This window comes from Rhamphochromis longiceps, linkage group LG1, assembly GCF_057381845.1.
Source record: "Rhamphochromis longiceps isolate RC_006_pf linkage group LG1, R_longiceps_female_GT1.1, whole genome shotgun sequence".
Classification (NCBI taxonomy): Eukaryota; Metazoa; Chordata; class Actinopteri; order Cichliformes; family Cichlidae; genus Rhamphochromis; species Rhamphochromis longiceps.
Genome location: NC_140557.1, coordinates 39,629,277 through 39,644,588, shown reverse-complemented (window position 1 = coordinate 39,644,588; position 15,312 = coordinate 39,629,277). Strand labels below are relative to the sequence as shown.

The following is a 15,312-nucleotide window of genomic DNA, read 5'->3' as shown; positions in this document are numbered from 1 at the left end:
TACTCGCTGTAAACATGTATGAAGCATACAGTGTGTATTCTATATTTATGCATACATTACCGTCTCTAAATAACTTGGTGATGTGTGTGCATGTGTGTAACTGCTGAGGTCACCAGAAACAGCCGATCTGTTAGTTGACTGTTAGCTGACAGTTAAGGTTTTTCAGATTTTTGTCACATCATAGGAGAAAGTTTGTGTCATTTACAATCAGCTTCATGGAAAGTTAAAGTCTGCTGTTCCTGTTGTATTAGTCTTTAAAAGTAACCAGTGCAAACTTGTCTTCCTTAGGGGGGCGCTGCAGCTGTCTCAACTATATTAAAGAGTACGACAGAATTTTAAGGTAAAGTCAGAGACCAGTTGGCAACCATCTGGCAGCTACTGGTTGCCAGGGAAAAATGTGTATTCCCCAACTGATTGGAGAAATCTTGCAGTTGCGAGGTGGTATATGGTGCTGCATTGAAAATCAGAAGAAAGCAAAAAATCATATAAAAAAAGGCTGAACCCAGGCTGAGCCTCGGCCCTTTGGCTACTTTGTTATTTCACTACCGACAAACGACAACATCTGTTTCAGTTCAAATGTAACTGTTTTGAAATATCGAGTGGGTTAAAAAATTACCACCATTTTTGTCTAATAAGCAGATTAGCGAGGCTTATATCTTATATACATACTTTAGAAAATAGATGGTGGAATGACACAGAAGTTCATTAAAGTGAATTTCCAGCCGTTATCTTGAGCATGTCAGAATAATTATCAGCTGATGTGTTGGTTCCAATTAGGCTACAAGCGAACAAAAATCACTGCTTAATGTCCAACAGCCTCAAACAAGGAGGGAAAGACTCTCTTTAGGGTTTTTAATCGACCTAGGCCTCTAAATGCTTTAATGTGGAGAGCTAACAATAACATCAGAGTCCTGTAGGAGTAAATCATACCCGAGGGTTATTTAACAGATGCCATTTATAAATATTCTAGCTTTGTTTGTGAGAAATGGTAATTTTTCAGTTGCTCAAAACCATTAAGTACTGCAATTCTCATGAGTCTTATTAGGAGTTGCTATGGAGATTACTCCAGTCATAGCCTTGAATCTGCCTTGTTCAGAATATTCAGAACACAACTTTTCAGTCTGAAACTAACCCAGACCTGCGTTATTTATCTAAAATGTATTAGATGCCAGAAGTGGCCATTGAAAACCATACGCATGTAGTCTTTGACTTTTTGGATTCCACTGCCTGATTTATTATATGTGTGTATTCATTAAAGAACCTTAATTGGGACTTTGAAAGCAATTTGTGCTTTCAGCTCCAAAGCACAGAGAGAAAACACAGAAGGTTTAATGAGACAGGAGTTTAAGACTCGAGGGCACATCCCCTCTGGCAGAAGCTCGGTCTGCAGAGTTCACAAGTCCTGGACATTATTGATCTGATTCAGCACAGAGGACCAAACTGATCGAGGGGAGAGAAATCAATGAAACTGAGTCAGTTGTGGCTTCAAACAGTCGCAATGATTCATTCGTCAGAGTTCATGTAAGTTAAAAACACTTTTCTTAAGAGTCAAAATACAGTAAATTTGTAATCTGCTGTTCCGTTGTGAAATGTTGAAGCTTCAGGTCTGCGTAGTGAATGAGTTCAAACTGAACATGGAGCAGCAGCGGTCAGTGTTTGTGTTTTAAAGGTGTTCTTTAGTCCATTACCACTTCATTTTGAAGAAATGGAATCTGGGACAGTTATTCACAGCACACTGCTGATAGGAATCTACCAGCTGGATAGATTCTTTCTGTAGGATTTTACATATTCCCCCGTATCTGCTGGGTTGTCCTGGGTACTCCCAGGAGATGCATGCTGATCCTAATTCAGTTTAAGTGTGTTGGTGTAAATGGCTGTCTGTGTCTCAGTGTTGGCCCTGTGATGGTGACCTGTCCAGGTTGTATCCCGTCTCACGCCCTGTGACAGCTGGGATAGGCTCCAGCCGCTGAACTGTGGTCAAGATAATGCGATGGATAATTGTTTTGAGCTAACAGTGCACTATGGAAACCTATCAGATATATTCTAAATGTAAATCCATATGTCTTTAATTTGAGTTAAAAGTAATATAAGCCAGTAATTTTTAAAACTTCATATCCTTCCATGTTTGTTGTTGGACTATAATGGATGGGGGAAATTCAAAATAAAGATAAAAAGCTGTAAGCTAATGTCGATTTATCCAACGTGACTTAACCGGGCACCTGAAGTCATATTTAAATGCAATAAGCAAAACTGTGGCCGCCCGCCGCCCATGGCGTTAACGCCGTGCCGCCTCATGCTCGGGACGATCCACAGTAACTCATTAACGGAGATTTGCTGCGTTAATGCGGTTATGGCGTTAACGTCATTTTAACGAGATTAACGCTGACAGCACCATTTAAAACATAATCCTAAACAATGAAACAGGTCGTGAAAGCTTCAGCTCCCACACATCTTTCCATTGTTGTCTCTGATGTTTGTGCGTCTGGATGTTTCATGTTGCAAAGGAGAAAACTGTATTTTATTGTACGACACTCGCTGATGATGTTCCTCTCCTGTAATGTCCTTTATATTTACATCGCAGCGCTACACTTCACATCACACTCAGCCTCACAGAAGGTGATGTGAAATAAGCTTCCACTGTGGCTGCTGTGCACTTTTCCCCTTCCAGCAAGCAGCATTTTCCAAATCATTTAACCTCGAAAACATAATGTACAGTTATTTATGCTGTTCTGATACTTTAAATAATTTTTTGCATTTTTTATCTTCTGGTTTCTGGTTCCTTTGCAGGAAACTCTTTGTAACATAATGCACATATTACATAAATTACTTCAGAAACCATCTGCTAAAATTATGCTTATATTTTTTTAAAAACATAAGAAAAAGCTGAAAAATCTCTTAGTCTTTCATTAAGTGCATGCAAAATGTTCTCCCTGTTAAGAAAAGCATTTAATAGATAGAATATTACATTTAATAGAGTACTTTAGATGACTGACGAGGACTGTCTGACTCTAGGTCTAAATGCATTTTGTAAAAATGTCATCTTAAAATGTTCTAATGTACGAGATTTGCCAAAGCTCCATTAAACGTGCCATGTAAGCCATGAAAATGTCTCATTCTCGCACAAAGTTTAAGGAATATTCTTCAATATCTAAGCACAATTTCATGGAACTATTCCCAAAGGAATAACACTTCATATAGGGTCCCTTGACTGGTGGGTAAAGTTCCAGGATCTAAACTCAACTTTCCTTCATAAATAACCAAAAAAGACCAGCGTGTGCACATCGATGGGGCTGTGTCAAACGGCAAAGGTACAAGCTTTTACGGACGCTTCCTTGCTGAATTATACAGGAATGAGAGAAACAGCGGTTGTTGTGTAACATGGAAATGTCAGAAGTTTTTACATAAGGGCCTAGTTGGGAGTTGTTTTTTATGATTGTAAGAACAGAGAAACAGTGAAAACTGTTCAACATAAAGTGCTTTTACTGTTTTCATACTGTATAGAATTAAAAACGTATAGCTTTCTGTTGAGACAAAGTCACATTACAGTGTCAGAGGAGTAATTATAAGACGGAGGAAAAACTGTGAAGAAGACTATCGGGACACAGCTGTGTTTTTAGTGGAAATGAGTCATCTTTATCGCCTTCATTGGGCCCATGTAGCTATAACATACACTTTAAATACCTTTCATAGAGGTGCAGGGGCTGAAACATTACTGCACTACAACTTCAGTGAGAAACCTCATTTCATTGGGTAGACTTCTTAGATTTATGTGCCATATACACATGGAAAGGTTTTCTAATGAGTGATGTGATCAGAGAGAAGTTCAGCAGCAGAACTAACTCAAAATGACAATAAGCAATTCAATTTAGTTTAGTTTTATTTACATAGCGCCAAATCGCAACAGTCGCCTCAAGGTGCTTTATATTGTAAGGTAGACCCTATAATAATACATACAGAGAAAAACCCAACAATCATATGACCGCCTATGAGCAAGCACTTTGGTGACAGTGGGAACCTGAGCCTGACAGAACCAGGCTCAGGGAGGGGCGGGGCCATCTGCTGCGACCGGTTGGGGTGAGAGAAGGAAGACAGGATAAAGACATGCTGTGCAAGAGAGCCTAATAACAAGTATGATAATCAATAAGTGACCAGTTTGTTTAATGTGCCTTTGGGAAGTAAGAGATATATGGACATTTACGCAACCATTACATGTATTGGAATTTACCGTTGGATTGTTTGGAGTTGTAGTCTGGTATGAATTTGGAATAATGCATTTTGCATTGCTCCTGCTCCTGTTCAACATATGCATTATGCATTCACTTTCTTTTATTTTGTGGAACAAGACCAGTTCAGTGGCAATGTAAGAAAAATGCCTACATTATAAGGTAACCCTCCATAATGGAAGATGATCCACAACCTGTGGGACATTCTCTTATAGCACTGCTGTGCTGAACTTTACAATGCAAGAGATGGTTTGCTCTGTACAGTCAAGGTAAAAAAAAAAAAAGTACATCTTCAATTCTGAGGTACTCCATGTCAGAAAACATAAAAAATGGAATACACTCTGTGATTCAGTAGTTTTTACAATCACATTTAGCTACAATAGCTTGATGTAACGATTTCCTATATGCCTTTATCAGTCTCTCACATAATTTTAGCCCACTCTTTGTTGTGTCATTGTTTGAGTTCATTTAGGACTGTGGGCATTCATGTATGCACAGCTCTCCAAATATCCCTCCACAGCATTTCAGTTGGGTTGAGGTCTGGACTTTTAGCGGGCAGTTGTACCACCTTGATTCTTTTGTTTTTCAGCCATTCTGTTGTAGATTTTCTGGTGTGCTTGGGAACAGTGTCCTGTTACATGGCCCAATGAGCCAAGCTTTAGCTGTTGAACAGACGCATGCATGTCACTCTGCTTTGGGATAAAAAGGAGTTGAAGGTTGACTCGGTTACCTCAATGTGCCCTGGACATGCGGTGGAAAAACAAGCCGTGCGTTATGGTCATAACGCTGTATGTTATGACCAGACGTCATTGTGGTCTTGTCTGTCCAAAAGACATTTTGTGGTTTATTCAGATGTAGCTTGACAGACCTGAAATCTCACACATCTTTTTAGAGAAAAAGAAGACATCTACCTTAAACCAGCCATGCTTACTCAGTCCTTTTCTAATTGTATGATAACAAAGCCTGGAGGTTAGTTATGAATGTTAGATTTTGACATGTAGGTCTTGGCTTTTTTACCATTTGTCTGACCATTGCACAGTCTGACCTTAAGGTGAAGTTCGTGGGGCATTCACTGTACTGGTTGTGGTGAATGCTCCAAACCAACTAACTTCTAGAACTCAGTGGTCATACTGGTGGATGATCAGGTAATCAAGTGTAATTGATTGGCAGCACCTGGGTGCTACTTAACCTCTACAAAAGCAGTAAAGGTGTGATTGCAAAGAGTCGTAGTTATGATTTCTGCTTGGTCATCGCCGGTTGTCACTGGTTACTACTACTACAGCGCATAGTTATGCTAAACATGTGACTTGCTTGTTTTACCTGGTGGAGTTTTCGTGTTTGTTTGGTTTCTTCATCTTTATTAATTTTTTAGGACTATTTGATGGGAGTTTCTCCTGACTTTTACTTTGGATGTTTCTCTTTGTTATCACTGTACCAAAAAGTAGGGCTGTTTGATATAACGGTATATATCAGATGACGATATAAAAACGTCTGTCGTTTCATATCACGCTATCGTTTGTTTCATGGTGTCGCAAAATAAACTGTTTATTTTTTCATGGTTTTGATGGTCAGTGTAGCGGCTATATTAATTTCTTAAAGTTCTCTTTTTCTCTTATATTTAAAATAACCACACTATGGACGGACAAGCGACTGTTTTTACGTGTTGCCGTTAGCAACAACGACGGTAATATCAGCATGTGGGACCTGTCACTACCCGATCCGTACCGTAAACCCGATCCGTACCACGCACGTGCAAAAGGCCACTATTGCCGCTCAAAGCATTTTCCGATAGTTATGGGTCAGAGTATCTGTTAAGATGTTAAGAATAACAAGTATCTCTTAAAATGCTTGCAATAATGAAGCATTTCAGTACAATGTAGACAAAAACGAAAAATAAAAAGATAGTTACGGATCAGGCCTCCCCGATCCTTACTGCGCATGTGCAGATGTTTTCTTCTTCTTCTGTTCGTTTAATGGCAGTTTACTCCCCAGTGTACGAGGATACTGCCATCTGCTGACCGAGCGAATGAGCTCTGTTGTAAACTGAACTAGCGTCATTACAAACGCGTGTTAAATTCTACCACCGATGCAAGAATCACGTGAAAGAGTGTGCAGAGAGTTTACGGATGAGAAGCAAAAAAAAGATCCGGCAGGCGCTCCAAATGTTAGAACAGACTTTTCCCCGACGCACGGCGTGTAATAAATACTCACAAAGACAATGGCGGCCATTCCAACTTGTGCCTTAAAAATGTACAGTTTCATGCATCGGTCAAAACACTCGACTCCAGGTACACGACGCCCAGCTGGAAACACTTCGAGTCGAGTTGGCTGAGATTCACAGAATTTACAGAAAATTTAACATTTTTGTGATTTATATCGTTTTCGGGACAATAAATGTCGTATATCGAAATATGAGATTTTGGTCATATCGCACAGCCCTACCAAAAAGACCAAAGTTGGTGGTTATTTCCTCTGATGTTCAGCGCCAGTCATGAGCCCTTTATGATGCTGTGCAAGTGGAACAATAATTGCTTGATGCTCACATTAAAAATAAAAATTATAATTTTCTGAAAGCACGCAATAGCTGATTCAAGACATTTAAGCTGTAGGTACAGTATCTCTGCTTCCTAGTTTGCTACTTTCTGCTCAGCTCTCACAGAGTACTCTCCTCTATAGCACCTATCATAACTTGTTGGGTTGAATGTGTTCATACAGAGCAACCTTTATAGGGCTTTCTTAGTCCTGAATTATGGCAAGCAGTTGTAGCCGTCCTCGAGCCTCTCTGACAGCAAGATCAATAAGACTCGGCGAATGTCACGCAGGAAGCCATTTCAGTTCTAACTGGTGACATAAAAGAGCCCCCAGGCTGCCATATTGGCCCAGAGACCCCCGCTGCTCGCGGCTCCGCTCGCTTCCTTGTGAACCACCGCAGGGAAATCACCTTTCAAATAGTGACACACTCATCTCCTGTGAAATATATATGCAGCGCCACGTAATAAAGAGGTGCATATGCACAGTGGCATTTCCACTGCTGTCTGAAGACCTTCAGCACAAAGTAAAATATAGTCCCCTGGTGTCGGAGCTTTGATAAAGATGAATGGAGTCATTGTGACTGTAATAAGATAAAGGTAGTATGTGTTGACATTTCTGTTGGAATGGTGGAATAACATCAGGGCAGCTCTCAGAAGTACACAGTGATAAAGAAACCTGGGAGATGTAAGCCGGTGACATTTTTATCCATGTGGTTAACAAAGCTGAGTTTATATCAGCTTGTAGTAAAGCCAGCTATACATGTGCAAACTAGAATCATTAACTTCACTTTTAGTCTGCTACTGGGTCTTAGTGTTTTATTAATTATCATATATTTCTTTTAATGTGTAACCAGTTGCAGTAGTTGTTGTTTGGATAAAAGAGATATTCCTTCCAGATCCTATGTCAATGAATGTGTTAGGCAACAGAACCAATGCTCTGATACAGCGGTCCCCAACCTTTTTTGCGCCACAGACCGGTTTAATGCGACCGTGGCTCGGGGGTTGGGAAGCTCATCTGTAACTGGAAGGTTGCCGGTTCGATCCCCAGCTCTCTCTGTCCTGGTCGTTGTGTCCTTGGGCAAGACACTTTACCCTACCGCCTACTGGTGTTGGCCAGAGGGGCCGATGGCGCGATATGGCAGCTTCTGTCAGTCTGCCCCAGGGCAGCTGTGGCTACAACTGTGGTTTGCCTGCACCAGTGTGTGAATGTGAGAGTGAATGAATAGTGGAATTGTAAAGTGCTTTGAGCGCCTAGAAAAGCGCTATATAAATGCAATCCATTATTATTACACAATATTTTCACAGACCGTCCTTTAAGGTGTCGCCGATAAATACAACAAAATAAAATGATCAGAATCAGAATCAGAATACTTTATTGATCCCTGGGGGAAATTATTTTTTGTTACAGTGCTCCATTTTAAACCAACATTAAGACAAGACAGACAATACGCTAACTAAGAATAGTACAATATATACATATATATACATACATACATACATAAGTCACTTATAAATAAATATTTGGAAAAGAAACATGTGTAGTTGTAGCAGCAAACAGTGTGTTAAGTGGATGCGTTGTACAGGGAGATGGCCACAGGCAGGAATGATTTCCTGTGTCGTTCAGTGGTGCTTTTCGGTAATCTCAGTCTCTCACTGAACGAGCTCCTGTGACTGACCAACATGTCATGGAGTGGGTGGGAGGTGTTATCCAACATTGTCTTTATCTTGGACAGCATCCGCCTCTCCGACAGATGCTGATACGACCAATACGAAAACTGTGGTAATTTGTAAATATAATAATAAACGTGAATTAACTGTGTAACTTTATTATCAGCGTCCTCCTGAAATGCGCCAACAACACTGAGAGTAACGTCCTCCTCTCTGCCCCTTAATGCGCTCTGGTCGCTATGGTAACGCGCAAATATTTCTTTCAAAATAAGACACACGACTACAACACGGGAAAAGACCCAGGGAAACCAAGTTTACGATAAAAACCCTGAAAACCATAAATTTCACACCCGAGCCTCAAACGACTCACGGACCACTACCGGTCCGTGGCCCAGGGGTTGGGAACCGCTGTGTTAGGCAACAGAACCAGTGCTGCAATAAAATACCAGCAGTACCAGCAGAACTACAGAACTAGAACAAGAACATAGGTAAAATCCTAAAACTCAAAATATTGAAGAAATTGATTCTGATTCTGAAGTGGGCTTATTTGTTCCCATACTCTGGTGAAAGAAACAGATATGTCTGATTCTATGCATTATTTTTTTAAATGTATATATTTATATGTAATGTTAATATGCAGTTGTGTGGTTTGGGATCAGTGTGTAGTATTATAAATCGTTCCTTTTAAACTATGAAAAAAAATCCTGTATCAGGATTTGTGGTTTTCTTTCATCTTTGTTCTGAAATACATCAAAACAAATTATTTGTTTTATATTCTTTGTGACTCGTTTCTTCAAAAACAGATAAAATAAGGTAAGACTTTGAGAACTAAACTTAGGAAAGGGCACCTCGAGTACATCTGCTTCAGAAAGTTACGGACTACATTGTCTAACAAAACTTTATGTAGGACTTGTGTGACACAACAACCCCAACCTTATCCCCACCCACAGCGGCTCATAGAAACCCCTTCCTGATGCAGGTCTGTTCCTGCTTCAAAGGGAGTTCTTCCATCTTACTGCCATCAAGTGCTTGCTCACATCGTCTTCATTGTTCGGGGTTTTCTTTCTATGATGGTCAGCTATGGTTAGACTTTGTCCTGCCATGAAAACCTCTGTTCAAATGTTTTTGTTATGAGTTTGCATATTCCGAGTGTGACTCAGAATATGAAGAAATGACGACTGATGTGAAATTTATTTACGTTTTTGTGTTTCAGGTCTGGTGAAGCTGGGTGTCCACTGTGTCACAAACCAGAAAGTTGCCATAAAGATTGTCAACAGAGAAAAGCTCAGTGAGTCAGTTCTTATGAAGGTAAGACCAATTTTACTCTCTGCGTATGCAGTCATCCCCGGCTCATGTGGTTTAGTTGGGGTTCTAGTTCATCACCTGGTTCCCGGTCATGTCAGTGGGATTTGGAGAGAAAAGCAAAATCACTGGCCGTGTCTTGTCTGTCATGAGTGCATTGTCCCATGTACAGGAGTTAGGAGTTTGATGCACTGTTCTTTTTTTCTATGTGAATAATATTTAGCATTGCATGTTTTCCAGATTCTTTGTGGTAATTCTTACAACATAGTAGAAAATGTTCAGGTCCTTAGATTTCTATAACTACTTTTTTGCAAAGCTGCTATTGGCAAATATTCACTTTAGACACCAACAGGAGCAGGAAATAGACCAGAACATGATGCAGGTACAGTGCATTTCTCTCTACATTTCAAATATAAAAACCTCAGTTTCTCATGTACTTTCTCCGTCGCCTCTCTGTACAATGAAGGCGAATTTACTACTTTACTTCTGTGGGGAGATTTTGCACCTATGTGACTGTCAGACGTCGTTGCCCACATTTATGCTTGTGTGTGGTCACATATTAAAAACTGTGCGGTCATGTCGTGGAGTTTTATTTGCAGTCCCAGCCGATAGGAGGAAAAAAAAGCGTTGGGCCTTTTTTTCCCTCGTCAGTCTTGTTGTTTTTTTTTTGTGTTTGTCACATCATGTCCCTCTCGGTACTTTCAGCAATCTCTTTCCTGCTGACATTTCTTCTATATTTATGATTATTATTCTTTATACCGAGATGATGTGATGAACCCTGCTTCCAGGTCCAAACTACTCTGTGTTTATTAAGGCTGTTGTGTTTTTAACATGTTTTAATGCTGACATGGTTGTGTTCACTGCCAGCCATTCCCTCCTCTGTCTGTCTGGGGGTTGCCCCTGTAGCTTTCTCTAATCTTTCGCGCCTCGGCTTTATTTCAGAAGAAGCCGAGGCCCTGTTGTCATGGCAACAGGCAGCTATTGGCTCAAGTTATAACCGTTGCGTTCTCGCACAACGAAATTTAACCAGCTACCTAAAAATATAGTACCAAACCCAGATGGGATTTGAAGGAGGTGCATGTTGAAAGCATCACTGAGGCGCCGCTCCTCCTGCTTCCGTTGGCATTTTGAAGAGACCCCATCTCGTCCCATTTTGTTTGACATTTTCAGATGTGCTGCAGGTTCCCTTTTTTGTGTCTCTCCTTTCCTTTGCTCCAAACTTAGCGAAGCATTGGATTTATTCTGTCGAGGTTTTGCACACGAACGTCTCTTTTGTTCACCGCACAAGACCCATTTACATTTCCCTTGTTCGTCGTTAGACGCCGGATCACCCAAATCATTTCCATATAAATACATTTTGTTTTCTTTTTGTCATCTCAGATTTTTATCCATGACTGATAAAGTTGAAAGAATTTCTACTGGCTTTGCTAAACACACCAATATGAGAGAACAGGGCGAGGTTACTGGCAGCAGTAGTTCTACAGAGATAGCGGTGTATTTTAAGGCTGTGTGAATTATACAGGACTCAACCTGCTTCCCTCACGGGGATGGTGTCTGTTAGTCAGCATCTGGACTAGTGAAAATCATCTGACTCTAGAGGACAGTGATGGTGCCATACTACTACAGAGGCCGACAAATAGTTAACTTTATATGCTTGGTGAGTACAAAATGTTTGATAAGCAGCTGAATAGCTCGGGGACCGAGTAGTCCCTGTTGTAGTTCCTTGCACTGGTCTCCTCCAGGTGCTCCACTTTCAACCTTTCAGAGACTAATTAACTAGCCAATCAAGTGATGGCGTGGTGGTACAACAGTTAGCACTGTCCCCTCCCAGAAAAAAAAATGGCTTCAAGTTGAAACTTTGTGGCTGGCCTTTCTGTTTGAGCTCATGCTCTTCCTGTTCTTCCAAAGGTTTCATCCCAAAGTCCAAAGACTTGGATCTTAGGTTAGGTTGGTGATTGTAAATCGGATTTGGATGTGGATGGGAATTTGTTTGCTCACTCAGCTGGGATTGGGTCCAGGGAAGTTGGATAAGCAGTGGATGAATAAATGATCAAAGGATTACAATAAGCATAATAATGCTAAAAATGAAGCAAAACTATCTAATAAATAAGAATTTAGCAGCCAAACTGTTAATCACATTTTTAATAAACCGGTTATCCCCCTGAAGTGTGTGCCATACACAGTATATAAGATGGATGTTGCTGCTGGTTTCTGAAATATCATTTTGAAGATGAACCCTTCCATCACTGTCATCTTTGTATATGGATGTTGGATCTGACCGTGAAACTGCGTGCTTATTGGCCAGTGACATGTCAGTCACTAACTAATGAGCTCATCCTGAATAATCCTGTGCATGTGAAATGCAGGAGTGTTAAACTGTGCTGGGGTCACACAGGTCACATATAAGCCAATTTAATTAACAAAAAAAAAAAAATCCCTTTTTGTTAGTTTAAAGATCATCCTGACAGGGTTCATGATTAAGAAACCTTTTAAAATCACACATTAAAGTTATTCCATGTTTAGTAATTTGGTAATTATGGGCTTATTGACTAGCTGCCATATCCGTACCTACTGCACCCCAACAAGTTTGGATTATATAAATTGACCATAGATGTGACATGGTCATCTGTCTTTGTGGTGCTGGACTGGTAATCTGTGGAGAGTCCATACTTTTCACCCTACGTAATCTAGAATGAGAGCCTGCATTCTCTCAGGAAAACTGTGCAAATTTAATTATTGAAAATATAATAATATTTTTATGTTTTAAAAGCAAGAAAATAAGTTAAATAAAAACAGAAACTAAATAGACATTTGTAATAGGGCTGGGCCATATTATACCGTTCACAGTAATACTGGTACAATGTTAAGCAACGATAAGAAAATGAAATATCACGATAGAATATGGGTAAAACGCGCATGCTGACAGCACACTTATGACAATTCGAGTATGACAATTCAGATTACCGCTCATCTCATTGGTCGAGGAAAGGTCGCTTGCGGAGAAAATACCGGAAGACAACAGATGACCACAACAAGAAGCATGGCCAACAGGGAAACAAACGCCGACACTGCGGTGCAAGTCTCGGACGACAGTACACCTAAAGCTGGGCAGACACTGTGCGATTTTTTTCAGTCGCGCGTGTTGGGTCTGTGTTTCCACAAACCCCGCTAATTCTAGAGACTTATTCATCATGAAGAAAACAAGACAGTCGATCGATCCATTACTTGCACAAGGGAGGCCTCGTCTGTGTCCAGCACGACAAAGAACCCCAAAATGGTGGCCTCCTCTCGCTGCCTTTTATTGACAAACTTCAAACAATAGTTTACAAAGCACCTCCCCTTGCAACCCCCCTTTGGTTACAAAGACAAGGCACTGTATGTAAATGTGTGTGTGTGTGTGTGTGTGTGACCTCCTGCTGACCAAAGGGTCATAAACCCAGGAAGCTTACATCAAAAGAAACAGATCTTTCAGATAGGATGTATCTACAATAAAACCTCCCCCAGCACAGAGTGGCTGGAGAGGTGGTCAGAATCAAAGGAATGGCTTTGATCCTACTGCTTAAACTAAGACTGTACAAATTTAAGAAACACAATGGCAACATTCAACAATTAGACTTAACAGCGCGATTCAGCTCCTGCTCAAACTGCACGATTGACTCGCAGAGGTTAGAAGTTCGTAGGTCACGATGCAGGTCTCACACTATACGACCCGATGATCTGATGCGACCTGAGTGCTCACACTGTGCCTCCATAACATGAAGGTTATAACAGAGAATCTGTCGCGCTCTCTCTCACTCTCTCTGTCTTTCACTCACACAGACACACCACCACCATCAACTTTGCTAAACTGCTAATGAAAAACATGATCAGGCAGCTGTGATTAAGCAGCATGTAAATCCAACTATTTTCACGGTTGTTGTGGTCGTGATCATTTTGTGATGCCACATCGAAAAGGCTCAGATGAGTTCTACAAGTTCTACAAGTTGTGCCTCCATCGCTTGTGTCCAGATCACACGCTGCACAGCTGTGCTGCTCCATCTTTTTCACCAACGTTTACGTTTGCGCGTGAGCAGTGTGAGCGCCTGTGGTGAGACCCTCACGAGCGATTGATGATCGGGAGCTGGTCGTGAGGTGTTAATCACTTCTCGTTACCCCACGTATACTACACGACGCACGATGAAGGCCAAAATCGGTCCGATCACCAAAACGGTCGCACGACTCAAAAATCGTCTCAAAATGGGCCAAAAATCGCACAGTGTAAGCCCAGCATTAGAGCAGCAATGTTTGTTCCCCTCAGAGAAAGGGAAGAATGGGAAAAGGAAAACACCTGGCTGGAAAAAGTTAATATGGGCATGTGCAGTGAATATCAGCGCTATGTGGCCAGAAGTGTGATAATATAACTTATTTTGTGTAATAAACAACTGCCAGGATAGATGATTACAACAAATAGATGACTAATACATAAAAGTAATACACAGATGAATAATGATGATGAGTTAAGATGCGTAATCATGGGAACAAGCGGGTTTACAAACATGAGCAGCCGATTAGCATTAGAAAAGCTGAAATAATACCTCAACTGAAGCCAATTGTACTAAATGCACTAAATGTGCACTGTTACAAGAATGTTTTTCTTTCTATTATTTTCTATTATTTTAAGTTAAGCAGGACAGAGTTCTTTTAAAGAAAGATTTACTTATATTCTCAAAAGTTAAGCATGACAGGCTTCTGTTTAAGAAAGAGACCTGTTTTCTTGTGTTAATGTTGTCATTTTGAGCTAAAAATAAATGGCTAAATGATCACTTGTTTCACATGTGTTCATATCACAAAGAATAGAATATGCATCTACTTAAATCAACTTCAAGTCAAATGGTTAAAAAAAAAAAAAAATTTCACACACAAAAAAAGAGCTAGAAAATTCACCACACTGGGAAGGGTGAAGACAACTGGGTTGCCCGGCCCTGGCCACGAGGTGTCCCTTATTTATTTTTCAGGGAGTTGGCAACCCTATGTGGAACTGGTTTGGTGTTTGTCCGTCAGATACACGACAAAGCACATTTTTTTGTAGAACATGCAAGCAGGCCATCGTTATTGGACTAAGGTGCTCTAAGGTGGGCGACCGTGGCTCAGGGGGTTGGGAATCGCATCTGTAACCGGAAGGTCGACGGTTCGATCCCTGGGCTCTCTGTCCTGGTCGTTGTGTCCCTGGGCAAGACACTTTACCCTACCGCCTACTGGTGTTGGCCAGAGGGGCCGATGGCGCGATATGGCAGCCTCGCTTCTGTCAGTCTACCCCAGGGCAGCTGTGGCTACAACTGTAGCTTGCCTCCACCAGTGTGTGAATGTGAGAGTGAATGAATAGTGGTATTGTAAAGCGCTTTGGGTGCCTTGAAAAGCGCTATATAAATCCAATCCATTATTATTATTATTATTATTATTATTAAATCTGGGAGTTATCTGAGTCCTAAACTCCCTCCGTTTCAGGTCCCAAAGTCAAACGAACACTGCAGCATTACTGAGAGTTAAAAACTGTCTAAATTCTTTCATCTTTAATAAAATGATCAGTGTTGCTGCTTTACCAGGTGTAA

General features: G+C 40.8%; 1 protein-coding gene across 6 annotated transcripts in view; it reads left to right on the top strand.

Moving 5' to 3' along the window:
• The window catches only part of LOC146679190 (serine/threonine-protein kinase BRSK2-like), a 149,388-nt gene that overhangs the window by 67,303 nt on the left and 66,773 nt on the right, over positions 1–15,312 (top strand). For all 6 annotated transcript variants that reach the window (XM_085408800.1, XM_085408804.1, XM_085408797.1 and 3 more), the window contains exon 2: positions 9,636–9,730. In XM_085408800.1, the coding sequence (XP_085264926.1) occupies positions 9,636–9,730 (95 nt within the window). The remainder of the gene's footprint in view (positions 1–9,635; positions 9,731–15,312) is intronic.